The sequence below is a fragment of the Scleropages formosus genome, chromosome 1 (genome assembly GCF_900964775.1).
Source record: "Scleropages formosus chromosome 1, fSclFor1.1, whole genome shotgun sequence".
Lineage (NCBI taxonomy): Eukaryota > Metazoa > Chordata > Actinopteri > Osteoglossiformes > Osteoglossidae > Scleropages > Scleropages formosus.
In genome coordinates this window covers 53,626,542-53,653,175 of record NC_041806.1, presented here as the reverse complement: position 1 = coordinate 53,653,175, position 26,634 = coordinate 53,626,542, and the positions used below count along the sequence as shown (strand labels likewise).

At 54.1% G+C, this 26,634-nt stretch overlaps 1 protein-coding gene across 1 annotated transcript in view; it reads left to right on the top strand.

Moving 5' to 3' along the window:
- LOC108920682 (ankyrin-2-like) overlaps positions 1 to 26,634 on the top strand; it is an 80,811-nt gene that overhangs the window by 31,754 nt on the left and 22,423 nt on the right. The window contains exons 16-40 of the mRNA XM_029254499.1: positions 165 to 362; positions 2,053 to 2,151; positions 2,636 to 2,734; positions 3,624 to 3,821; positions 8,568 to 8,666; positions 8,754 to 8,852; positions 9,390 to 9,488; positions 9,878 to 9,976; positions 10,117 to 10,189; positions 10,542 to 10,595; positions 13,505 to 13,646; positions 14,132 to 14,228; positions 14,404 to 14,507; positions 15,620 to 15,655; positions 17,274 to 17,498; positions 19,004 to 19,102; positions 20,305 to 20,459; positions 20,894 to 21,105; positions 21,325 to 21,529; positions 21,733 to 21,829; positions 22,260 to 22,488; positions 22,759 to 22,884; positions 23,251 to 23,373; positions 24,003 to 24,035; positions 24,989 to 25,010. Of these exons, the coding sequence (XP_029110332.1) occupies positions 165 to 362; positions 2,053 to 2,151; positions 2,636 to 2,734; positions 3,624 to 3,821; positions 8,568 to 8,666; positions 8,754 to 8,852; positions 9,390 to 9,488; positions 9,878 to 9,976; positions 10,117 to 10,189; positions 10,542 to 10,595; positions 13,505 to 13,646; positions 14,132 to 14,228; positions 14,404 to 14,507; positions 15,620 to 15,655; positions 17,274 to 17,498; positions 19,004 to 19,102; positions 20,305 to 20,459; positions 20,894 to 21,105; positions 21,325 to 21,529; positions 21,733 to 21,829; positions 22,260 to 22,488; positions 22,759 to 22,884; positions 23,251 to 23,373; positions 24,003 to 24,035; positions 24,989 to 25,010 (3,022 nt within the window). The remainder of the gene's footprint in view (positions 1 to 164; positions 363 to 2,052; positions 2,152 to 2,635; positions 2,735 to 3,623; positions 3,822 to 8,567; positions 8,667 to 8,753; positions 8,853 to 9,389; positions 9,489 to 9,877; positions 9,977 to 10,116; positions 10,190 to 10,541; positions 10,596 to 13,504; positions 13,647 to 14,131; positions 14,229 to 14,403; positions 14,508 to 15,619; positions 15,656 to 17,273; positions 17,499 to 19,003; positions 19,103 to 20,304; positions 20,460 to 20,893; positions 21,106 to 21,324; positions 21,530 to 21,732; positions 21,830 to 22,259; positions 22,489 to 22,758; positions 22,885 to 23,250; positions 23,374 to 24,002; positions 24,036 to 24,988; positions 25,011 to 26,634) is intronic.

Here is a 26,634-nt window from a genome sequence, read left to right as displayed (position 1 = left end):
GAGACACGACGTGGATGGAAGCTCAGCATTTCACAGAGCAGACACGAGACGCCCCGCTGTCACGTTCAGACCCGACGTACCCGAAGCGTTCGACGTGTTACACGCGTGCGCGGCAATGGCGCGCCCTCGGCGGCTCCTTTCAACCTTTGGCTCCCGCGACCCAGGAGGACCAGACCCCGCTGCACATTGCGTCTCGCCTGGGCAAGACAGAGATCGTGCAGCTCCTGCTGCAGCACATGGCCCACCCGGACGCGGCCACCACCAACGGCTACACCCCGCTGCACATCTCCGCCCGCGAGGGCCAGGTGGACGTGGCGGCCGTGCTGCTGGAGGCCGGGGCCTCCCACTCGCTCGCCACCAAGGTGAACCCGATCCTCCGATCTCACCCCGCAGCCCCCCACCCGTGCGTAGGTCAGAAACGGGGCAGTTCTCTCCCGTGGGTTAGCGCTCGAGGTGGAGTCGGTAACCCGGGGACGGCAGGTGGCGTCGTGGCTAGACTGCTCCCACCTTCCAGGACCTGGGTTTGAGTGCAGCCTCCTGCTGTAGTAGCATCGAGCAAGGTGCTTACCCTGAAGTGAAACGGTAACTATTGCCGAGCTGCATAAACGCGTAAATTAAGTTGCTTAGGAGAACGGAGGCGGATAAGTAAGTGCAAACATACCGTAGTTTATATGGTGCGATATGATAGTTTGGCACGGGGGCACGGGGGCGCGGGGGCGCAGTGGGTTGGACCGGGTCCTGCTCTCCGGTGGGTCTGGGGTTCGAGTCCCGCTTGGGGTGCCTTGCGACGGACTGGCGTCCCGTCCCGGGTGTGTCCCCTTCCTCTCCGGCCTTACGCCCTGTGTTGCCGGGTAGGCTCCGGTTCCCCGCGATCCCGTATGGGACGAGTGGTTCTGAAAATGTGTGTGTGTGATAGTTTGGTTGCTTCACCAACTTTAGGGTTAATTTCAGAAAAGCTTTCTTCCCCTTTCCCTCTTACAGCACGTATGTAATGCGGAGAGCAAAGATGTGACCTCTACCCTGCGCGAAAGTCTGCTCCCAGGGGACCGTGGTTCAAGTGTGTTTAATGCTTTAACATGATTTGCATGTTTAGACCTGGTATTGGTAGACGGCGAGACACACGGCGCATCATCAGCCGAGAGCCGAAAACCTGCAGCGATGATGCAACGATGCGGCTCTCCTGCTATTGTGCCGCGTTCGTTGCAGACGTAGAGCAGATCCACAGCCGGATCACTCTGCCACCCCCCCTGGGGGGGTAGCTATGCATGTTTCTAACACGCACTTTTGCTAACATTTTATTGTATGGGTGTTTTTTTTTTTAACTAGAAAATTGCCGCATAGCATAGTGCTGTGTTTTTCTTTTTCATGGACCCCATGAAGCGAACAATTATAAATATAATTATCACAGTCACTGATGTATCTTTATAATATTGAACTGCTGCCATTTACTTATCCTGAGAGGTGGCATGGAACTGCATAGCCCGCTGGCTGCTTACGAAGACGGGCCAGCGTTGGCTGAAGAACACAGACTGCCAGCGAAGGGCTCTCGCCCCGCCCGCCCCCCCCCCCGGTCACACGTCAGTGTGGGGACACCATGCCATGTGCAGCTTCTGTGCCTTCAGAGCTGTGCCGAGCCAGCAAGCGGCAGGGCTCCCACCGAGTGCGAACTCAGCTGAAGATCGTCCCCTGCCGGCCAAAAGAAATGAGAGCGCAGTGTGTTTCCAGCCCGTGCAGCAGTTTTCATTGGCGGGGAGAAAGTTCACCCTGCACACCGTGGTTGTGTGTGTGTGTGTGTGTGTGTGTGAGAATCACTCCAGTCCTTGTGCCCAAGGAGGGCTTTATACTGCTCTAGTTTACCCTGGCAGGAGTTTCTGAAACACACACTGTTGAGCCGCCATGTGGTGAACAAACAGTGTCATGTGGGAATTTACTGTGCAGATGCTGTAAAGCGGCCCGTCACCCATGTCTATGAGCAGATGGGCACGTTTTCCGCTTGCGGTTTCATGTGCTCGGCGCCGGAACCGTGATGTGTTTCCACCCGTATCCACACAGAAAGGATTCACTCCGCTCCATGTAGCAGCAAAGTACGGAAGCCTGGATGTGGCGAAGCTCCTCCTGCAGAGAAGAGCTCCTCCAGACTCTGCTGGCAAGGTGAGCGTAAGCGGCCCTGCTCTCCGGCTCACCTGGCGAAGTTTCGCGCAAATTCTGGAACATAATGTCTTTTTTTTCTTTTTTAAATGATTGAGACACAAAAATGTTTTATGGTGGCCGATAACATATTGTGTATTAATTTAATGGTATTTTTATATCAAGGCTATGTTGACAGCAAGAATACCGGTAAGAATAGTTTAAACCAGCGAGCCCTCTTTCTACTGACTACATTTTGCTTCTTTTATTCTCAAATCATCATAATATTAATATGATTGATAAATCGAACCAAATATCCCCTTGTTGTTCTCGTGAGGAACCACAGGGCTCATGCTCTAGAGCTCGCAGATTTATTTAGACTAACCTCTTTAAAAGGCCTTTTAACAGCCCCAGTAATGTCGCTCTTCTCGCTCTGGGTTGGTTCGCTAACTGCTGCTTGCGCCGCTAACGGCTCCGTCACCCTCCTGCACTGACATCATCTCTGCAGAACGGCCTCACGCCCCTCCATGTCGCTGCTCACTATGATAACCAGAAGGTGGCGCTGCTCCTTTTGGACAAAGGGGCCTCTCCCCATGGCACAGCCAAGGTGAGACTGCGACGAGTAGCCCCGCCCGCCACCGCCACCCCCACCCCCACTCCCACCCCCACCCCCACCCCCCCCACAGTGGTGCCGCAGCCTTTCTCGAGAGCAGCGTGAACCTTTTTCTGTCTCCCATAGTTGATTCGCTCTTGCCTCTTTGCCGTTTTCCCAGCCTCACAACTGTAGCCTCATAAAGGGGATTCAGTTGTGAGATTATTTGCATAATTAAGCTGATGTTTCTGATCCATCATGGCTTCATTCCCAGACATTGTCAGGCAGTAATGCGGTGTGTAAGTGAGCAAGAGTGTTAACGGACGCGTCGGAGAAAGAAACGATGACTTATATCGGAGGGGCCCGGCCGCGTCGGTCCTTCTCGCCGTCTGGCGTTCCACATTTTTCCGATGGCTTCCTCCAGCACGACGGAGCTGAACGTGAGAGAAACGCGTGAAGCGACGTGCTGACGCGATGTGCTCTAAATGTTGCACAGGGAGCACAGCTCACTTGTAATAAACGGAAGCAGAAGTGTTACGGTTCCACAGCAGTCCAGCTTGCGTACCCTAAGAAAGGCTCCTGGCTCATTCACTTCTCCAGCAGCGTAAGTGGGAAGCTGGGCTGCAGAACTGAAATATCGATTTAAAAATAAAAAACAGGCACTGGTTGCAAGCGCTCGCATGTATTTCAGCTGTCGCGCTACAAAGCTGTAGCTGCACAAACCGCATCTGCTGGGCCACTGCAGAAATTAGCTGCTGCGTAGACGTGAAAAAAGACTCTTGCGCACTTGTGCCCCAGTGTGCCGTGCACAGCGCCGCGCACCACCGTCCACCCCCTGTGTGTCGCTCTGCAGTCCTGCTGCATTTGTGAATTTCTTCTCACCTGTGGACACTCACCCCCCCAGAATGGATACACTCCGCTGCACATTGCGGCCAAGAAGAACCAGATGGACATCGCCACCACGCTGCTGCGGTACGGTGCCCAGACCAACATCTTGACCAAGCAGGGCGTCACGCCGCTGCACCTGGCCTCCCAGGAAGGCCATGCCGAAATGGTGGCCCTGCTGCTGCAGAAGGGGACCCACGTCAATGTCCCCACCAAGGTAAGGAGAGTGACGTCACCTCGGTGGAGCAATGTGACCCCTCCGTTTCATTTTTCGGTCGGCTTGCCGTTGAGTCGCGGTCGACCGCATTGTTACCCGTGGCTGAGATGACGCGCGCACCAGCGTCTCCGAAGGGCCTCGTTGACCCCATCGTCCCTTCCGTGTTCATCAGCGTCACCAAGGCTGTTGCAGACTGAGGCCAAGAGTTTATACCAGCACTTGTGCACGAGGCTGAGGGAGTAAACAAATACATGTCAATGTATGTCATGTAACCTGTAACCTCCATCCATCCATCCATCTTCCTCCGCTTTTATCCGGGGCCGGGTCGCGGGGGCAGCAGTCCGAGCAGAGTCCTCCAGACTTCCCTCTCCCCGCACACCTCCTCCAGTTCCTCTGGGGGAACCCCAAGGCGTTCCCAGGCCAGCCGGGAGACATAGTCTCTCCAACGTGTCCTGGGTCTGCCCCGAGGCCTCCTCCCAGTGGGACAAGCCCGGAACACCTCCCCAGGGAGGCGTCCAGGAGGCATCCGGAACAGATGCCCGAGCCACCTCAACTGGCTCCTCTCGATGCGGAGGAGCAGCGGCTCTACTCCGAGCTCCTCCCGGGTGACTGAGCTCCTCACCCTATCCCTAAGGGTGCGCCCAGCCACTCTGCGGAGGAAACTCATTTCTGCCGCTTGTATCCGCGATCTCATTCTTTCGGTCATGATCGAGAGTTCATGACCATACGTGAGGGTAGGAACGTAGATCGACCGGTAAATTGAGAGCTTCGCCTTACGACTCAGCTCCCTCTTCACCACAACAGACCGGTACAATGACTGCATTACTGCGGACGCCGCACCGATCCGTCTGTCAACCTGCCGCTCCATTTTTCCCTCACTCGTGAACAAGACCCCGAGATACTTAAACTCCTCCACTTCAGGGAGCAACTCCCCCCTAACCCGGAGGGGGCAATCCACCTTTTTCCGACTGAGAACCATGGCCTCGGATTTGGAGGTGCTGATTCTCATCCCCGCCGCTTCGCACTCGGCTGCAAACCTCCCCAGTGCACGCTGCAAGTCTTGACTTGATGAAGCCAACAGGATCACATCGTCCGCAAAAAGCAGAGACGAGATCTCGCGGCCACCAAAACAGACACCCTCCGTTCCCTGACTGCGCCTTGAAATTCTGTCCATAAAGATAATGAACAGATCGGTGACAAAGGGCAGCCCTGGCGGAGTCCAACATGCACCGGGAACAGGTCTGACTTACCGCCGGCAATGCGAACCATGCTCCTGCTCCGGTCATACAGGGAACGAACAGCCCGTAGCAACGAGCCCCGAACCCCATAATCCCGAAGTACCCCCCATAGGATGCCACGAGGGACACGGTCGAATGCCTTCTCCAGGTCCACAAAACACATATGGACTGGTTGGGCAAACTCCCACGAACCCTCCAGCACCCTGGTGAGGGTATAGAGCTGGTCCAGTGTTCCACGGCCAGGGCAAAAACCGCATTGCTCCTCCTGAATCCGAGGTTCGACTATCGGTCGGATTCTCCTTTCCAGTACCCCGGCATAGACTTTCCCAGGGAGGCTAAGGAGTGTGATCCCCCTGTAGTTGGAACACAATCTCTGGTCCTCCTTCTTAAAAAGAGGGACCACCACCCCGGTCTGCCAGTCCAGAGGCACCGTTCCCGAACTCCACGCGATGCTGCAGAGGCGTGTCAGCCAAGACAGCCCCACAACATCCAGAGACTTGAGAAACTCGGGGCGGATCTCATCCACCCCCGGAGCCTTGCCACCGAGGAGTTTTTTGACTACCTCAGCAACTTCAGCCAGGGTAATGGACGAGTCCCCTCCAAGTCCCCAGCCTCAGCTTCCTCTACGGAAGGCGTGTCGGAGGGATTGAGGAGATCCTCAAAGTACTCCTTCCACCGCCCGAGGACATCCTCAGCTGAGGTCAGCAGCGCACCACTTCCACTGTAAACAGTGTTCGTGGAACACCGCTTCCCCCCTCTGAGTCGCCGGACGGTTTGCCAGAATCTCTTTGAGGCCGACCGAAAGTCTTCCTCCATGGCCTCACCAAACTCCTCCCAAGCCCGAGTTTTTGCCGCGGCGACTGCCAGAGCCGCGCTCCGTTTGGCCCGTCGGTACCTGTCAGCTGCTTCAGGAGTCCCATGAGCCAGCCAGGCCCGATAGAACTCCTTCTTCAGCTTGACGGCATCCCTTACTTCCGGTGTCCACCACCGTGTTCGGGGATTGCCGCCGCGACAGGCGCCGGAGACCTTATGGCCGCAGCTCCGAACCGCCGCCCCGACAATGGAGGTGCGGAACATAGTCCATTCAGACTCGATGTCCCCCACCTCCCTCGGGACCTGGTTGAAGCTCTGTCGGAGGTGGGAGTTGAATACCTCTCTGACAGGGGCCTCCGCCAAACGTCCCCAACAGACCCTCACTATGCGTTTGGGCCTGCCAGGTCTGTCCAGCTTTTTCCCCCGCCATCGAATCCAACTCACCACCAGGTGGTGATCAGTTGACAGCTCAGCCCCTCTCTTCACCCGAGTGTCCAAGACATATGGCCGAAGGTCAGAAGAAACGACTACAAAGTCGATCATCGACCTCCGACCTAGGGTGTCATGGTGCCAAGTGCACTGATGGACACCCTTATGCATGAACATGGTGTTCGTTATGGATAAACCGCGACTAGCACAGAAATCCAATAACAATTCACCGCTCGGGTTCAGATCAGGGAGGCCGTTCCTCCCAATCACACCCCTCCAGGTGTCACTGTCGCTGCCCACGTGGGCGTTAAAGTCCCCCAGTAGAACGACAGAGTCCCCAGTGGGAGCGCTTTCCAGCACGCCCTTCAGGGACTCCAAGAAGGCCGGGTACTCTACACTGCCGCTAGGCGCATAAGCACAAACGACAGTGAGAGACCGTTCCCTGACCCGAAGGCGTAGGGAGACGACCCTCTCATTCACCGGGGTAGACTCCAACACATGGCGGCTGAACTGGGGGGCTATTAATAAGCCCACACCCGCCCGCCGCCTCTCACCCTGGGCAACGCCAGAATAGTGGAGAGTCCACCCTTGGTCGAGGAGAGTGGTTCCAGAACCCAAGCTGTGAGTGGAAGTGAGCCCGACTATATCTAGACGGTATCTCTCAACTTCCCGCACCAGCTCAGGCTCCTTCCCCGCCAGTGAGGTGACATTCCAAGTCCCAAAAACCAGAGTTGGCGCCCGAGGTTTGGGTCGGCCGGGCACTCGGCCCCGACCACCGCCCAAATCACAATGCACCGGCCCCTTACGGTTTCTCCGGCAGGTGGTGAGCCCACCGAAGAATGGCTCCACGTCATGGCTTCGGGCTGAGCCCGGCCAGGCCCCGTGGGCATAGACCTGGCCACCAGGCGCTCGCATGCGAGCCCCCCCCCAAGGCCTGGCTTCAGGGTGGGGCCCCAGTGACCCCATACCGGGCGGGGTAAACGAAAGCCTTGATTTTTTTCTTCATAAGGGGTTTTTGAACCGCGCTTTGTCTCGTCTGTCATCCAGGACCTGTCTGCCATGGGAGACCCTACCAGGGGCATATAGCCCCAGACAACATAGCTCCTGGACTCATTCAGGCACTCAAACCCCTCCACCACGGTAAGGTGGCGGTTCACGGAGGAGAACCTGTAACCTGTGATTATGTATTGTGTGTGAGCGCTGCCTCGCCGAAATCAGCGCTAATCCACAACCCTCCTGGCTTCCAGACAATGTGATCATGCGAGGCTGGTAGTGGCTGTCTCACACACTTTAGCTGTCCGCATATGAGTCCAGCGTTGAACTTCGCTGCCTGGGCAGGTCATTCTACAGACTTTGAGGTCTCGGTGCTGACAAACCCAGCATGCAGCTAAATGACAACATCCATTCCTCCCTTTCATCTACCTTCACAAACAAATTCGACGCAGCCACAGCAGCGCTCCGTGGACAGATCGAGGCATCTTCGGCAGCACACGCATGACAAAGCCTCAGACTCGCATGCTCTTCCTTCCTTCCACCTTTCCATCTTAGCCCCACATCTACAGAGGGCTTGAGGAAAGGACCGTGGCTCACGGCGCTTCTGACTCTACACCTCCTTTTTACTGTGCTCTTTTTCATCAAATAGCAAATAAGTTTGAGAAGCCGTGCTCCGTGTGATGAGCGGTCTGCTCTCGAGGCGAAATTACTGACTCCTTAATCACGGGGGGCTCAGCCGATATCGCAGCACTTGGGCCTCGGAATCGAAGGGCTCCTCCTCCTCCCTGTGGTGCGGCGTGATGCTCCTCTTTGAAGGAGGCGGCGGATGTCGGACCGGCGACTGCGTTCCTGCACCTGAGTGCGCTTGTCTTTCAGTTGTCAGTCGACCGTGGGCATCCTGTGTCCGCTGTTCCTGCGCCCCGAACGGCGCTCACGCGTCGTGCAGCGCTCAGTGGCTGCGTATTGCCGCCCGATTGAGGAACGCCGGCCGCCCGGACCGGAGCGCGAAATACAGACTGTGCAGAGATTTGCTGCTTTGCCCCCGAGCGCCGCGCAGGCTGCGCACCTGAGCTGAGGACCGACTCCGCTTGACTGTGTCCGTTTGAAACTAAGCAGTGAACCGGACGCCAACGGTTCTGTTTAGCCAAGTACGTCTTTCCAGAAGGTGGACGGCTGTGCAGGGAGGCAGGACTGTCTGTTAGGAGGAAGCGTGGGCTCCGGGGGCTCGTTCATCCCAACGTTCGGTTCATCTGCTCTGCTCTGCTCTCCACAGAGTGGCCTCACTTCCCTCCATCTCGCAGCTCAGGAGGATAAAGTCAATGTGGCTGAAATATTAGCCAAACATGGTGCCAACCTGGACCAGCAGACAAAGGTAAAACCGTCCGTCTGTCACGTCGCACAGCAAAATCTTACCGCTTTCAGTTGTTTTGTGGCACCGTATGCTTCTTTCCTTGTCCAGCTGGGCTACACTCCGCTCATTGTGGCTTGTCACTACGGCAACGTGAAGATGGTGAATTTCCTACTGCAGCACGGCGCCAGCGTCAATGCCAAAACCAAGGTACATAGCTTCACGTTCACTATCACCCCTGCTGACGGTAGACGGTTCTCTTCCACGAGATACGTAGGTTTTGTGATGTCCGTGAAAATGAATGTTGACGGGTACAGCTGAGTGCCGTGTCCACGTCGTCCTAGAGACGGGAGGTGTTTTTCGGCTTTACATCTAACGTCCGGTGCTGTGACGCCATACCGCACTTCTGTGCGCGACCACCGCACGGGGTTCAGAACTCTGCGGGTCACAAAACACAGCACCGATGCTTAATGTGGCTGAATGGTGAGAAGTGCTGCACGCACGTCTGCTCCCTCTTTGCTCTCAGATCTACTGGCCTGGGAGTCTTAGCGCTCCCTAGGTTTCCGGAGATGTTGCGTTGTGAGGCTCACAGCTTAGAGGATGGAGCGAGCCGGACAGGGAAAGGGTGGACGCTGAATGAATGACAGAGGCAGCCAAGAAATGGAACCGTGGAGGAAGCACGGGTGATGGTGCAGGTGTAGAATGAAGGGAACGCGGTTCTGACACTCCGTCTCGTTCCACCCCAAGAATGGCTACACCCCGCTGCACCAGGCCGCCCAGCAGGGCAACACCCACATCATCAATGTGCTGCTGCAGCACGGAGCCAAACCCAACGCCGTGACCATGGTGAGTGTTCCATCCGCAGCAATGAGCTGAAGATGCAGGTACACCAAATGCACGAGCACGAGACGCCGATGCTCGCCTAAGTAGACGTGTAAAAATGCCATCACGTGGCGCGTGCTGGGACGTTCTCGCACGTGCTTGCATAGAGACGGACGTACAAATAGCTGTGCGAATACAGAGACGAAGGATCGCGGAGAGACGCACAGCTATATTGACGCCGGGTTAAACAGATGCATAAACGCACTCTGTATTCGCACGTCGACCAAATCATTTATTCGTTCACTCGCACGCGCTCCCTCTCGCTCGGTCGCCCGAACGCGGATTGGTTATGGCACAAACGCACACCACAGGCACGCCTACGCCAAAGTGCAGCGTCCTCTGCCTTTCTTCAGAACGGAAACACGGCGCTGGCCATTGCCCGGCGCCTAGGATACATCTCTGTGGTGGACACGCTGAAGGTCGTCACCGAGGAGACCGTCACCACCACAACCGTGAGTGAAGGCTGCTGTCGGGGAGAGGAGATCCCAAAGTCGCACAGGGAAGTCACGGATACCAGTGAACACTTAGTGACTGAGGTAGATGTGCTTTGTCATCGGACCTAAACCTTCTCTGCACGTCCTTGTCCCGGCAGACCGTGACCGAGAAACACCGGCTGAACGTACCGGAGACCATGACGGAAGTCTTGGATGTGTCCGACGAAGAAGGTGAGTTCATCTGTCCAGTGCAGTAGGAAGAGCTGGGCAAGTCACACCTCTGCGTTTAGAATTAGAGTTTGGGTTGACAGCACTGCATTCTGGGAAAAAGCAGCAAGTTGGCACCGCAGGTATGAACAGGTACTTTGTAGCGCAGGAGGAAGAAGGGAGGCGATTTCCGTGACTGTGAAGCGATTGTGCATTTTGTTACCTGAGCTGGAGCTGAGACCTTTCAATTGAGATTCTCTGGATGTTTCCTTGCCATCACACACACACACACACACACACACACACACACACACACACACACACACACACACACACACACCATTATTGTATAAACACTGCGCCCCTCATTCTGCAGTGCTGAGGCAGTCTGATGAGGAGATGCTCTCTGATGACTCTGTGGACCTGGAAGGTACCCGCTGTGTTCTGCACCCGACGCCGCTTCGCTGGACCAGTTTGACCAAACTAACAGCATGAATTTCGCTCTGAGCTTATGGCAGACGGTCCCCTGCTGGACGACGGGCCGTTTTCATTAGTATGTCGCCCATGCGGGACACAGGAATGACCCCGTTGCTTCAAGTTGCTACAGGAAAGAGCCGAGCTGTCCGTACAGGGATGTTCTGTGTTTACGGTACGGTACGGTACGGTACCCTGTACACCGTGGCCAGTGAAATCCACAGGTCCAATAGGCCAGTTGAGAGCAGGGAGGCGCCGCACTGACGATGGGCTTTAAGGAGCGTTTAGACTGTGAACAATTTGCAAGTAACAAGAAGAGGTGGGCAGGAGGTGGGCAGGAATTTAACCGTTTTTTTTTTCTTTTTTTTTTCTTTTTTTGCAAATGCACAAGTGAAAAGTGTCAGTGGCAGAAATGACTCGGAAAAGAACAAATTCTCCAGAAAGTGACCGAAGTACAAGAAACACAGTAAACGTAGCTTGATACTGGCCACCTCTGATTTTACCCCATAAGGAAGAATCCGGCCGTAACAGCTGTACAGCATGAGCAGCCGGAGCCGGAGGGGACGGGGCTGGACCGGAGTTCCAACCATGTACCCTGCACTCGAAATGCTGAGGAGGACGAAAAGCGCTTACACGCCAGACAAACGCCGTATCTGTTTCGGTGAAACCCTCGTAGTCCCACGACCGTTTCTCCTTTTTACACGGTCGGGAAGCGTTTCACGTGTGAAAGGCTCTCGACCTCGAACCCTTTTCCAGGCTGTTTGAGGGCATCTGTCCAGCGTGTGGATCGCAGCAGTGAGGAAGCGTCCAAAGACACACGTCTTCAGAGCACACATGCGGGCTGTCGTCCCGCTCGCCGGTGGAGGTGGACGGGTTCGAGCGGCAGTTTACTCGCTAGACCCCCTGCTGAGAACGGGCACAGGGCTCTTCATGGGTGTCACAGCACTGGGCCTTCGGGAGGGACCACAGGAGAGATGGACCGGCAGAGAGGGTCTACGTGCGTGTCTCGTGTCTGCATTTCTTCCTGATTTCATTTGTAGGGTAAATATTCCAGTGGGAGCGGTACTTGCCCGCCAAGCGTGGTGCACAGCGTGTTTTAATAAAGGATTACTGGGGACTAGCGCTAGTCCCAGGTGGCGGGGTGGCGAGGTGCCGCGGCAGGTTTGGCCGGGGCCTCTGCGGTGGGTCTGGGGCTCGAGTCCTGCTTGGGGTGCCTTGTGTTGGACTGGCGTCCCGTCTGGGGTGCGTCCCCGCTAGTCCACAGTTTAATATCTGATCTACCAACTACTAAATAGCTGCAGGTTGTCTTTGCGGTTTTCCCACTTGTGTGCTAAAGCGCTGGTGTGGACAACGTTGTGTGAAATGTTTCTGTTATGTTTTGTTCTTTCTTTAATGTCCCTTTTTCCAGGCAGCCAATATGTTATTGACAGCAGAACCCCGCTGTCTAACTACAGTATGTGTCCGTCCTCTGTGCCACGCCTCCGCCTTCGTGTCGAGACAGTGACACTGCCCCCTGCTGGACTCTAGTGCTAACTGCAGCCGTAGTGCTTTGGTGCATGCGTGTGTGTGTGTGTGTGTGTGTGTGTGTGTGTGCGCGGGCGCGCACATCTTCATGTTTGCACTCCGAGTTCCACACGCAGGATAGAGATGTACAAACTGATAAAAGGCGCTGCAGTTTGTCATTGTTTGCCATACTTTGTCGCTGTTGGGACACCACTGTGATTTGTACCCCTGGACTCCCTCAACACAGACCTCCAGTGGGCACTAATTCCGGTTGTGTTTCCCATCAGCATCTCCTCTTTTCTTACCTGAACCTGTGGTTATTGAACCACGAAACACACAGTGACACAGCGCAGCTCACCTGTGACGCACTGCAGCTCACCTGTGAAACACTGCAGCTCACCTGTGACACACTGCAACTCACCTGTGACACAGTGCAGCTCATCTGTGACACACTGTAACTCACCTGTGACACAGCGCAGCTCACCTGTGACGCACTGCAGCTCACGTCACGCACTGTAACTCACCTGTGACACACTGTAACTCACCTGTGACACACTGTAGCTAACCTGTGAAACACTGCAGCTCACCTGTGACACACTGCAGCTCACCTGTGACACAGTGCAGCTCATCTGTGACGCACTGCAGCTCACATGTCACACACTGCAACTCACCTGTGACACAGTGCAGCTCACCTGTGACACACTGTAACTCACCTGTGGCACAGTGCAGCTCATCTGTGACGCACTGCAGCTCACATGTCACGCACTGCAGCTCACCTGTGACACAGTGCAGCTCACCTGTGACACAGTGCAGCTCACCTGTGACACACTGTAACTCACCTGTGGCACAGTGCAGCTCATCTGTGACGCACTGCAGCTCACATGTCACGCACTGCAGCTCACATGTCACGCACTGTAACTCACCTGTGACGCACTGCAGCTCACCTGTCACGCACTGCAGCTCACCTGTGACACACCGCAGCAACTTTTTCGTGTGAGCCTCTTGCTCACCTTCTGCATGACGCCGCGTTGCACCTTTAAAACGAACCTATAGCTCACACTCATCCTGCACCTGTAGGCTGCCTTTCGTGTGGACCTATATAGCTCACCTTCTGCTCGTACCTGGGGCTGTTTGTGTGTTCGTGTGTGTGCTGCTGGCATAGCGTGCGTGCGCTAAATTGAGTGCGTGCGCCTAAGCGGTGTCACCCTGGGAAACACGCGCAGTAGTGTGTCGGCCCTCCGTCTAGTTGCGTGCTGTACCTCCCCGGGCTCTGTCTGTGGTCCCTGAGAGCAGAGTGTTTACGTCACATGACCTCCATCTCGCTCTCTCTCTCTCTCTCTGCGTGTGTGTGCGCGTGTCCAGGTGAAGACACCATGACGGGCGACGGGGGGGAGTACCTGAGGGCGGAGGACCTGCGGGAGCTCGGAGACGACTCGGTCCCTGGACAGTACCTGGAAGGCCTCAACTACTTGCGCTTCAGCCTGGAGGGGGGGCGCTCGGACAGGTAGGGCTCACCTGCGCCGCGTCGCCCTCCACTGTGGGGAACGAAGTCGGCGATGCGGTCACAAGTACGCAAGTTCACAAGTGACTCGGGCGCGGTAAAACGGAATCGTGCGAGTCACTCCGTGGGCTGCGGTTGACCTTCGACAAGAGGTGAGTGAAGGTGAAGGAAAATAAGTAGAAAAAACTACGAAAGAAATGTTAATCCGGCTTTGATTCAGACTCTCGACTTGAAATAAACACATTTTGCGGTAGACGGTGTTTAGCTTCTAATACGCCACAGAAATGAAGTCAAAATGCCAGAACTTGTGAAGGGAGGCAAAGTTTACCGGCGACTTCACTGGGCTCACTCGCACCGCTGCACTATGTACTACGGTCTCCAGCGCAGAACGTGGTGAACGGCTGCCCTCCGCAGACAGAGCCCAAGCTTCAGTTTAACTCAAGAAGCCCCCCCTCCTCCCCCAACACCCACGAACCTCCTCTCTTCAGCTCCGACAGGTCACACACCCCCAGCCATCACGGGTACTACTCCCCCCGACACGGCGCCGTGATGGAGGACATCGTAACGTGTCTCGGGAGCCACCAGGTAAGCCGAGGAGCTCGGCGCTCCCGGTGGACACGCGCGGCTTTCTCCGCTCGTCCGGCCGCCCGGCGCTCGGCGCAGGTCTCCCGTTCATCGCGCACACGTGGAAAGCGTGTGTTCGCATGCTGTCCTAAAGACCGTGCGGAGCACATGGTGAGCCCATCCTTGTCGCACCCAGGTTTCTGCTCTTGCCAGGGAGAACGACAAGGACTCGTACCGCCTGAGCTGGGGCAACGACAACCTGGACAACGTGGCCCTGTCGTCCAGCCCCGTCCACTCCGGGTAGGTGCTTGCGTCTCAGGGGACACGGATGCGAAGCGCGCGCGCATGCGCATGCATATATATATATATATATATATATACACACACACACACACACACACACACACACACACACACACACACACACACACACACACACACAATATAGGCGGACACTTGTTCTCCACCTGAGTTTGTGTTCATGCTCAACATACGGTGCAAACACACACACGCACACACATACGTGTGATTATGTTGTGACAGTTACACATACAGCGTGACAAGGACCCACCCACCTCCTGGGAACGAGCACTAAACACCTTGCATGTTCCTTGTGCGTTCGGTCCTCAGCGACCGTCCTGTTCTGTGCAGAGCTATACCTGTGATGTACGTGAGACGGTACGGAGACTGTCCTCTGTCCACGTCCACACGCTCTGTCTCACCTGCTGACTTTGCCCATAACTGCACCCGTTTCATAAGCTGGCAGCTTCCAGTAGGAGGACTGTTCAAAGTTGCATGTGTTGGGGAGAGGACAGGGGTTCTAGTCCCTACATACTAGCAGCAGAACAGTAGTGCTCTCTCTCTCTCTCTCTCTCTCTCTCTCTCTCTCTCTCTCTCTCTCTCTCTCTCTCTCTCTCTCTCAGACCTTCAGTATTAAAATGTATTTCGGTACAATATCTGTTGATGGATCTCTGCTGGATCAAGAAGCTCTGAGTGAGTCTAACATGCCCCTTGTAGACGGACCCCAGGTAGTGGAGCCACACTGCACCAGTGTTACACCCTGCAGCGTCACCTTCCCCCTCACATTCGTTCCCCGCCGGCCTATTTTTTCTCTGCCTCGCACCCTTTCTCAGTGCTCTGTATTGGCCTCGGTTGGTGTCGGTGAATTGTTTTATTGAGCCGCTGTCCCTTTCTGTACAGAGTTTAGGAATGGACACACACACACCCAGCCATCCACCCACACACACACACACACCCACACACACACACACACACACACCCACACACACACACACACACACACACACACACACACACACACACACACACACACACGCACACACACACCTGTCTCCCTCGCTCACCCTCGTTCACTGTCTCTCGCTCTGACTGAGTTTCTGTTCTGGTTTCAGCCGCTGCTCTCCGTGCCACGATCATGACAGCAGCAGGTGATGCTCTGCACCGTGGTCTCTCCTCCTCCTCCTCCTCCTCCTCCTCACCATCATCATACTGCTCCTGTTTCCTCACACTGTAATGTCTCCAGCTGTCCGTGCTCCTGGGCTCCCCGTGTTGTACCGCTACCAGTCACCACATTTAGACCACATTTCTACTTAGTTACCGTAGAGCTCATGGCTCAGTATGAGCCTGTAAGAGAAACTACTACGTTTTAAGTGGGAGTGTGGTAAAGTGCCCCAGTAGTGGGCTCTTCGTAAACTGACGCCCACGATGCACTTCTGTAGCCAAGAGGATGACTGGAACTGTCGCTTTGCAGCCTGAAGGCTTCCGGTTGGAATCTCCTCCCTCCTGTTCCAGTACGTTTGATCAAAGCACTTACCGTAATTTACTCCAGTGCAAACTGCACGGCCGTGTAAAAACGAGTTAAATAAGGTGGGTCCTTGTAGAGCGGCGGTCCAGCAGAGCCCAGAATCACGTCACGCGCAGGTCACTGTTGTGCCGTTTTTTTCCTTGACAAGCTCTTGTCTTGCGAGGCGTCACTACTAACTGGCGACTGCTTCTTGTTCCACGAGTTCCCGTTGCACCCTGGGTACCGTAACGAACGGCGTCTCCACGCTTGGCCTCGTTGATGATTGCCAAAACAGATTCTTTAACGTAACTCCGCAGCCCGGTCCTTCCCCTGACCGCGCACACGTGTGGTCCTGCCCCCCCGACCTCCCACCCCAATTAAAGAATCGGATTGCGATCCGCTGGCCGCCGTTCATCACCAAACGCCGCGGGTGTCGCGGCGGAGTCCGGTCCGGTGCCGTGAACCACGGTGTCGCTGCGCTGCAGGGCAGGGCCCCAGCCGAGCGCTGCGTCTCTCCTCCGTGCTGTTGCTGAAACAGCAGCGAGAGCGGCGACACACCCCGGCGTGGTGTCCCTGCCTGACGCGATGCGTGTCACGTTGTTCTGTAACCGTGTTTCATCCGCATGCTGGAGTGCATTTCTGCCACGACGTGTCGCCCCCTCTGACCACCTTCATGTCTCAGACGCGCTGCATGCCGTGCTTCCCGTTCGAACCCCGAGCCGCCTCGCCCACCCGTTCTCCTCTCATGCTGCTAACTTGTTGCTCTGCATGAGGGTTTGCAAGGGAAAGAACTTGCTGCTGTTTGTTTGTTGTGCCGTGGAAACCGTCGCCAGGAACGCGCTGCAGGGCTGCGTGCGAACAGGTGCGTTCTGAACGTTCTCAACGCGACCGTGAGCCGTCCGTGTGGCCCAGGAGAGCGGGTCAAAGAGGGTCTCGCCGAGAACCGGACCTCACGTTCATGGTCCACGTTCGCAGTATGTAGCGTGTAGTGCCAAGTGCAGCTTTCTGTCCCCATTCTTTTCAGCCAACTTGGCAGTGTCACCCGCCAGAGCCCCCGCAGCGCAGCTGGACTGAACGCGCCGCTGCTTCCTCTTTAAAGCCGGAGACACGCGTCTGAGCTCGGACGTGGGCGTGCGGCGGATGCGGTCCTTTGCCGCACGCTCTAGCATGGACGGCATTGCTGTGTCCCTGCTCGCGCAGGAAGTCCCGCCCGCATGAGGAAGCTCATTTTAATGCCGCCTTTGTCCCCCCCCAACCCCCAGCTTCCTGGTCAGCTTCATGGTGGACGCGAGGGGTGGAGCCATGCGGGGCTGTCGCCACAACGGCCTGCGCATCATCATCCCACCCCGGAAGTGCAGCGCTCCCACACGCGTCACGTGCCGCCTGGTCAAGCGCCACCGACTGGCCTCCATGCCCCCGATGGTGGAGGGCGAAGGGCTGGCCAGCCGCCTCATCGAGGTGGGCCCGTCCGGAGCTCAGTTCCTCGGGTAAGTCCTGGACTCGCTACTTCGGGACGAGCTGTGCTCAAATGTCTTGTGGCGAATGCAATGGGACTCGTAGAAGTGAGCGGGGACGTTGAAGGGAAGGTGGCGCGGAATGTCGCTTGTGTCCGAGAGCTCTAGTAAGAAATGTGGCCACCGGGACACCGTGTTTGTCACGTGTTTAGTTTCGGCCCGTGCTGCTGCGCTCTTTGCGCTCCTTGCCAGGTGTCCCTGGCTCCCACGACACCTGTGCGATTCGCAAGACGAGGCCTTTAACGGTGGACCTGCATTCACTATATCGGGAAGCCGTTGGGACACGGGTTCACGCTACGTTTGAAAATAACTACGGGACTTTGCGGCTCAGGGTCGACGTCCTCGTTCCGGTTAGGTTCATTCTAACGTTCTGCCTTTGAACGCACACGCATGGGACCGAGTGGCCTCGTGTGACATCCCAGTAGTGTCCGTAGAGGTCACGCGCTCATGGCGGCCCAAGCGTCCCTACTGATAAGCACACGTAACAACGAGGTCATTGAATCGCGGTGCACCCCCTCCCACGCAGAACGCCGAGTGGAAGGTGCCCCCACCCCACCCTGGAGGGTCCCGGTCCAGCTGGCTTCGTAGTTTACCCAGTTTACCCTTATTAACTTGCAAACAGGCTGAAGTGTGCCAGTCACAGTGATTGCAGCGATTCTACACAAGCGGGCAGCAGGTGGTGCGCTGCTTAATGAGCGCGAACTTGAAACCTTCCGGTTGCCGCTTCCGAATGGGAGCAGGGGCCCTGCTGCAGAAAAGGCACTTACTCTGAGTGGTTCTAGTAAAACGGGTAAAACGCTAAATTGCTTTGAAAACAGAGAGAGGTGGTGAAGCCAGCAGCGAGGCTTTAGTCAACTCGACCACGAGGAGCTCGTGCAGGGCGGCTCATGTGGACCGGGGCGCCCCCGCCCCCGCCCCCGCCCCCAGCGCCACAGGCTGTGCGTTTGGCCACGTCGCCAGCAAGGGCGCGCCCAACGCCCCAAATGACCCGCACTATGAAGGAGCGGGACTCTGCTCTCAACCTGCTCCACGATTGTTTTATTGAGCTCAGTGAGCCTGGAAGCGCGTCCCGGCGACCCTCGCGGACACCGTCCTCTCCGCCTGCACCTGTGCGTCCCGCCGAGCGCAACCCCATCCTTCCTTTCATTTCGAAACACCTTCTTCGCATGACAGGAACGTGCAGACTGAGATTCGAGCCGGGGAGATGCTAGCCCGCACCGCGAGCTCATTGTCAGGCTCTTTGTCGCTGACGGTGCTTTTCCGCAGAGTACCTCTCTCGAGTGCTACTTGCAGAGGAGCGCAGAGGAGCGCAGGGGAGGAGGGGCTGCCTGTCACACCCCCCTGCGCGGAGTTCCCACCCGGTGTCTACGGCTCGTTCTGGGACGTTTTCTAGGCGTGTGGCCTTCCGACCGAGAACGGCACAGATGTACTGTACTGTCTATGCTCTCTCTCCCCACTGCTGCTTCGGACTTGTTCAGTAAACTGCACCTGCCCACGGCGCCGCCCCCTCTAAACGAGGGCGAAAGTTTGGTTAGCCGAATTCTCCAGCTCGGGCCTCCTGGAACCAAATTCCTAGGGTAGGAGAGACACGTACGAAACGATCCATGGATGCTGGCCTCATGCCCTACCTGTGTCGCACCCTGTGATACCGTTCGTTGCTCTCATGTCTCCTGTCCCCGTTCCTGTGTGTGCGTCCGTCTCTTCCTTTCCCACGTCTGTCCTCTGCAGCATCACCACAAAGCTGTATGCGTTCAGTATGCACCCCCACTCGTAATGTTTGCCTCCTGCGGACTGCTCAGTGTGGTGAAGTACAGTGTGGTCTGTCCACCTCATGATTTCATTCATGCGTTGATTTGACGTGTTGTTGGTGGGTTTTCTTTAGTTTGGCATGACACTCCCATGGTCGCCTGTCTGTTCCTTCACTCTGCACATGGTGCTCATGTACAGCCTGAAACAGAGGAGCATGAGGGAAAAGCTGCAAGCGTCTCTGGCAAAACACATTCCCATTACACGTGCGGTCACCTCCTTTCGGATTCTCGCAGCCGCAACGGAAATTCGCGTCAGTTCTGCTCTAACATGTGTCGTAATGGTTTGGATTCCATGCGAGGAATCAACAGATGAGCAACGGTCGAGGTAACGGCAGCCTTTGCGCGGGCCATTTGGCGGCCCGACGCGATCGCACTCCAAACATTGAGACTTGCATCGCGCTTTTTCTGCAGTCACTCTTTAATCTGTTATCCAGAGTGAGCGGAGCGTGTGGAAGCGCTCCGGTGCCCAAGCGGACACGGATGTTTCGGAGGGCTTTGCAAGAACGGAGAGAACAAAGTGCCGCAAACTGCGGGTTCTTCCGTTGATTTAAGGGCCGCTGTAAATGCAGCGATCGATGATTTGCAACAGATTATGTTTCGGTTAGTCCTGCACCGATGTGCTCCAGCTCCAAGCCATTTACCCCCGTGCTCTTTTTAGCGCACGAGACGCGACGTTTCACTGGGGCGCAACCGCCGTGTTATAGCAGGACTGACTGTACAAACACACCTGCATAACCCAGCACACGGAAACACACATGAGAGCACACGCTATACGCGAGCATACATAAACACGCACGATCGAAGAAGCAGCATAAAGAAACACATGTGCCGACTGAACTCCTCTGTGGCACTCGGTTTTCAGCATGTCGGGCCTTACCGCCTTCAGGTGTGTGGTGTGTGTGGGGAGGGTCGGGCCTCTCTCTCTCACCGTGTGCTTCTCCTGGGCTGGGGGCGGCGCTGTGGGGCTGCAGGCCCGTCATCGTGGAGATCCCTCACTTTGCGGCGCTGCGGGGGAAGGAGAGGGAGCTCGTGATCCTGCGCAGCGAGACGGGCGAGAGCTGGAAGGAGCATCACTGCGAGCACACTGAGGACGAGCTCAACGAGATACTCAACGGCATGGATGAGGGTGAGTCTGCCGTACCACGGTACGCGGGGGGTGCACAAGGGCTCTGGCTCATGATAGAGACCCTTCTCTGAAGGGGGCAGTCTCCACTCAAAGTGAGACACATCAGCAACACACCAGGAGGTCTTATGAAGGCTCTAGGCTTCACACAGCAGCAAGAGTGGAGCTCATGCTCTTCCTCTCAGCTGCCCTAACAGCTCGCTAGGGACAGTACCTGGACTCGGGGCTCACATACTGTATGTTGCAGCGGCGACCTCCTGGAAGAGGGCTTCGTTCGAGTTGCCGGCTCTTCCTTTCTTTGCTCTTTTTGCCCCGTCGCTTGGCGTTTACAGGGCGGTAATTACTACTGTACGGATACTAGTTGGACGGCGGCTAGTTATGTGCACTATGTGACACGAGTTGGCGTTCTTTGATCTGATCACCCGCTCATCCCCCAGAACTGGACTCTCCCGAGGAGCTGGAGAGAAAGCGTGTGTGCCGCATCATCACACGCGACTTCCCACAATACTTTGCGGTGGTATCGCGCATCAAGCAGGACAGCCACCTTATCGGGCCTGAGGGAGGGGTGCTGAGCAGCACCGTGGTCCCCCAGGTCCAGGCAGTCTTCCCCGAAGGCGCGCTCACCAAGAGAATCCGCGTTGGCCTGCAGGTGACGTGCTATTTTCAACTGACCGTTACAGAAGGGGGAGTGTCGAGTGTCATAGACGATAATCTGAGAATTTGCTGGCAAACTAAATTATCAGCATTAGAAATGGGAGGTGCCTGGGGCCAGAAAAGCAGAATGGAAGCATTCTGAAGTAAGCTGAGGTGAACCGGCTTCTTGCTGTTTGAGTGGCATGACGTGGAAGCACGTGGTTCCACCTTCCAGGCCCAGCCAATGAACGTGGAGGTGGTGAGGAAGATCTTGGGGAACAAGGCCAACTTCAGCCCCATTGTCACCCTGGAGCCCCGGAGGAGGAAGTTCCACAAACCCATCACCATGACCATCCCTGTTCCCAAAACCTCAGATGATGCCGCAGCCCCTGGGTTCGGGGGCGACACACCAACTCTGAGACTTCTCTGCAGCATCACGGGTGCGTGACGGCTAACGCTGTTGGCTTGTTCTCAGTACCCAGTACTCTCTTCAGTTCCAACCGCACTGAAACTCGAATCCACCAAGAGAGTGTTCATGGTGCGGTTCATCGGTAGTCTGTACTTTCTGCAGAACTCGGTGCAGCTACTTCTCAGGCTCCGTGACGCATGTCGTATGACTGCTGATGTCTGCATTTTGTCGAAGGTGGAACCACCCCGGCGCAGTGGGAGGACATTACGGGAACGACGCCACTGGCGTTCATCAACGACTGTGTGTCCTTCACCACCAATGTGTCGGCCAGGTAACTTCCTGCACGCTACCACCAGCTGCGTCTGCATGAGTGCAACAGCACGGAAGTGTCCTGGAGAAGTCCATTTGCTGGGTCCCACAACCTGTACCGTACTTCTTGTTGGTCTCCTTTGAACGAGTTGGTTGTGTACTTTGTGTCGGAATGAAATAGTTTGAACGATCTGGGACTGTTCTCGTGAACGGAGCGGGACCGCTTCAAATTTCATTGTTGCTGGAGAGGCACTACAGTAGCTCGCTCTCAATTCAGCAACTCTCACTGTACCCAAACACAACTATCTCTCTGTAGCTTCTGATTGATTTGCTGACATGTTGATTGATTGACTGATCGATGGACCGGGGATTGTTGCCGTTTGGTTCTGGCTCTTTTGTTGCTCATTGATTATGGATATATTTTTTTTGATCGTTCGGTTGTTGCCCAAAAGGTTCTGGCTCATCGATTGCCGGCAGATCCAGGAGTCGGTGAATTTTGCCACGCAGGTGTACCGCGAGGTCATCTGCGTCCCCTACATGGCCAAGTTTGTTATATTCGCAAAGACGCACGACCCAATTGAGGCTCGGCTGCGTTGCTTCTGCATGACTGACGACAAGGTGGACAAGACCCTGGAGCAGCAAGAAAACTTTGTCGAGGTGGCACGCAGCAGGGATGTGGAGGTGAGGAGAGGCACCGGGGGAAGGTGGAGCCTGACTTTCGCTGGTGAGGGGGGTAGCAGGAGGGAGGAGAACACGTTGTCTTGGACCCAAAACGACTGAAGATGTGGGGCTGGGCCTTGAGACCAAGAGGCAAGGTGAGCTGCGTGAAAGATGCAGGGTGTGGCCGAGGTAGCACACAGCAGACAGAGTAAAGAGATGCACAGCCAACACATGCACATACAGCACGGTAGAGGTATGAGATGTTCATAGAAAAGTCCTGTGCTTTCATAGGTGCTGGAAGGAAAACCCATCTATGCAGATTGCTTTGGAAACCTGGTACCGCTGACCAAGAGTGGCCAGCACCACCTCTTCAGCTTCTATGCCTTCAAGGAGAACAGACTTGCCCTGTTCATCAAGGTAGGCATCCTCTCCTTTCCCTTCCCCTCCCCTCCTCTCCACTCCTCTCCCCTCCTCCCCTCCCCTCCCCTCCCCTCTCCTCTCCTCTCCTCTCCTCTCCTCTCCTCTCCTCTCCTCTCCTCCCCTCTCCTCCTCTCCTCTCCTCCCCTTCCCTTCTCTCTCCTCCCCTCCTCTCCTCTCCTCTCCTCTCCTCCCCTTCTCTCCCCTCTCCTCCTCTCTCCTCTCCTCTCCTCCCCTTCTCTCTCCTCCCCTCCCCTCCTCTCCTCTCCTCTCCTGTAGGCACCTTCTCACTCACTAAACTGTAAAGTAACTGGTCGCTGATTAAAGTGAGTGATTTTCTGACGATCGATGCATTATGGGTTGCAGATCCGAGACAACACCCAGGAGCCTTGCGGTCGCTTGTCCTTCATGAAGGAGCCCAGGTCTTACAGAAGCCTGGCACACAGTGCCATCTGCAACCTAAATATTACGCTGCCCGCTTACTCTAAAGTAAGTCTCGTCTGTAAATGCAGTGAAATGAAACCTGCCTTGGCCCTCACCCTCCACATTTACATACAGGTTGCAATCTCTAATCCTGTGCTTATGGAGACGTATCAAGGAGCATCAACCACTATTTATTTGTTTGATTCATTATTCATTCAATATTCATAAATATGTGTATGTGTGTGTGTGTGTGTTTCTTCTTCATAGTTGAAGTACCATCTGTTCAATATGATCATTGTTAGAAACACAAAAAATGGTTTGTTTGTTTTGCAAAATGCAAAAATGTGTTTTGGCCAACTAGACAAATAAAATTAATGTGCAGTTTTTCTGTCTTTGTGGCTGCTGCTCCTTCTTCTCTAATGCTCATTTGCAGTTGGGATCCCAGCCGCCACAATTAAACTGAACGTTAGAGTTGGACGTGGCACCCGCTGTTGTTACGGACAATAGGCAGAATTTAAAGGCAGGCTGTCGAACACATAAGAAGCGCCAACAAACAGCCTTGGAACTGAACTGTCCCCGAACTGTCGTACCTTCTGCACCCCTTTCCTTGTCCCCGTGGCTTCTGGGCTGCCCTGCTAACTTTGCTTTGCTTGCTTTCTCTTTCCTCCCCTTAAACTCCCCGTTGCATCCCAAAGGAGTCCGATTCAGACCAGGATCCGGAGGACGAGGTAACCCTGTACCTCTTGTTCATTGCGATCCAAACCCTGCCGTCCCCTTCTCTGTTTTGTTGTTCTTCTCTCCAGTCCAGTCAAATAACTGTCTAAAGATGTGAGAAACAACTTGTCTGCAGTAGCGCAGTAACGTTCTTCACTGTGTTTACTGTGTTTTACTGAGCAACGCGCTCATCGGCGAGCTCGAGCATATTACTGTCGACTCTGTGACATTAACAGGGCTGCTCAGCCTTGACCTCGAACTCTATCCTCGTCATACCAGCGCGCTGCCGCTAAACTGCTGGGAATTATTGTCCAGCAGAGCTGCAGATGATAGAAAAAGAGTAACAAATTTCTGTCTTATTTTGGAGGAAAAAATCTGAATTTGGATTTGATTTTTGGGGATTATGTGTTTGCCGATAAGTTGATTATGGATTGTTGCAGCTCTTGATCACTGCTCACAGGGTTCAGCATTAATCTGCCTATTTTGTGCATGCATTTTTAAAAAATGTTCGCAACGTAATACGACAAAATGTATCATTTATGACACATTTTCCACACGGTAAAGTCGGCGAGCGCTGCGACTGGTCACCGTGAGGCGCTGATGTGGTCCCGACAGAGCTGCTATACGTGTATTACGTGTAGCAGGCAGGCGCCGATGGTTTGCAACCACGGCGACGTCACACGGCAGCCAGTCTTAGAGCTTACTGAGCTAAATACAGGTAAATACAATATGAAGTTGATGAAAGTGATTATTGCTGGTCATACTGACAGCGCTGCGGCAGGATGTTCGTACAAGTGCGAGTCCTGACAGTAGACCCAGGGAAGCACTCCACACGCCAGCAGACTGTAGACAGCGGCTCCTCCTCGGGGAATGAGTTCAGAACCCAGAATGCCTTAGCTTTGGATGAGTACCAAACAAATGGTTTTGATGCAATTAACCGTAACTTTTATCGATTCCTTTCTTGCAGACCAGCAGGACACATGAAAAATGTAAGCTGTCATACCATACGATGACTTGTTCCATTAATTACTGAAAAAATGTCTGGTGTCTGTATGGCAAGTGCTAACCTTACAAATAATCTGAAATGTATTCCTGCCATGGGCATTTATAGGCTTGGTGTAGCTTAGTAGCCTGTGATAAATGATGTGATGTGCTAAAATTTACTAATTACTGTATACATCATTAACTGTAAAAATGACTAATTTTAGATTGATAAAGTTTTCAGTACCCCAAGTGCTTCGTTGTGGCCAAAAAGCTTCTTTTTTCAAAGCCCTTTAAGTTCTTTATGTTTTGTCCTGCCAAACGCAAAATATTGCCAAAGAACCCTTATGTCTGCTTTGTGGCATAACGCAAATATTTTCATTTCATTTCAAAGTGACAGTATCTCCTTTCACCTCATCCTTGTTCTAGCAGAGCACACGAACCCAACATTAGAGCAGAGAGACAGAGCGAGATTAAAAGGGATACTGTCCACATGTCTACATGAATGTCTCTTGCACAATAATGTAACACATTTGACAATTTCCCGCAATTCGTGTTTGCAAGGCATTTTTCAGTATCCCTCCTTCTCACTCCTTTGCTCCCACCCACTGCTGTTTTGTATTTAGCAGCATGGGCCACATGCCTCATGTGAATTTTGCCGACGCACTGGTGTGTGACTGAGCACTCCCTACAGAAATTTTATTTAGGATATTTAAACCAGACTTTTATATTTATATACAAAAGTACAATATGAGCAAAACATACATAAAACATTAATACATGTATAACCAGTACAGACTGATCTGGGGATATGTACATTTACAATGAAGATACACAGTATGTGCATATTATTGTGTATACTTTGACGTTCACGTTTGTGTTTTGTATACACAGTGAATGCACTTATAAGATCACAATGTATGGATTGCCTATCCCAATTTAGATCGTTCATCTGAGAATTACATGATTATTAATGATCGTAGTAATTTTGTCTGGAATTAACACCTTTGAAATTCTCTCTCAGTTTCCTCACCTTACCGTCACACCACGCCTTTCACTTGAGGCTGCACTGCATGTTCCTTTGCTTTGCATGGAAATAACTTGGCTTACAAAAACTGTGTGTGTCTGTGTCTGTGTGTGTGTGTGTGTGTGCTCTTCTGACTTTTTGTTTGTTTGACTGTCCTTTCATTCACTTTAACTGTTTTATTTCATCATGTTAAGTTTTTTTTTGTTCTGGTTTGGTCTTAATTGTTACTTTCATATTAATATAATTTTTTATTATGTACGGTCTGTGAAAAGAGAGAGAGTAAAGGCCTCTCCTTTCTTCACGGTACAATATATTTTGTGGTCAAAGGTTTAGAACTCCTTTAGCTGAAATGCTCGTTTGCAGCTGGGTCAGACCCGTATCCTTTCCATAGCAATAGAGGAAATAAAAAGGTTCATTCTCCTCCCTCCCAGAATTTTTTTCTGTAGAATTCTGTCTTCTGACAGTTTGCTATCACTGGCTTTCTTTAGAGGAAAACTAGCTCTTTTTATTGTGAAATAATTTAATTTTTGTTCTTTGTCATTGACATGGATTTCTTACATCTTGAACAATCTTGAGATGCCTACCTATTTGTGCTACGTCCGTGT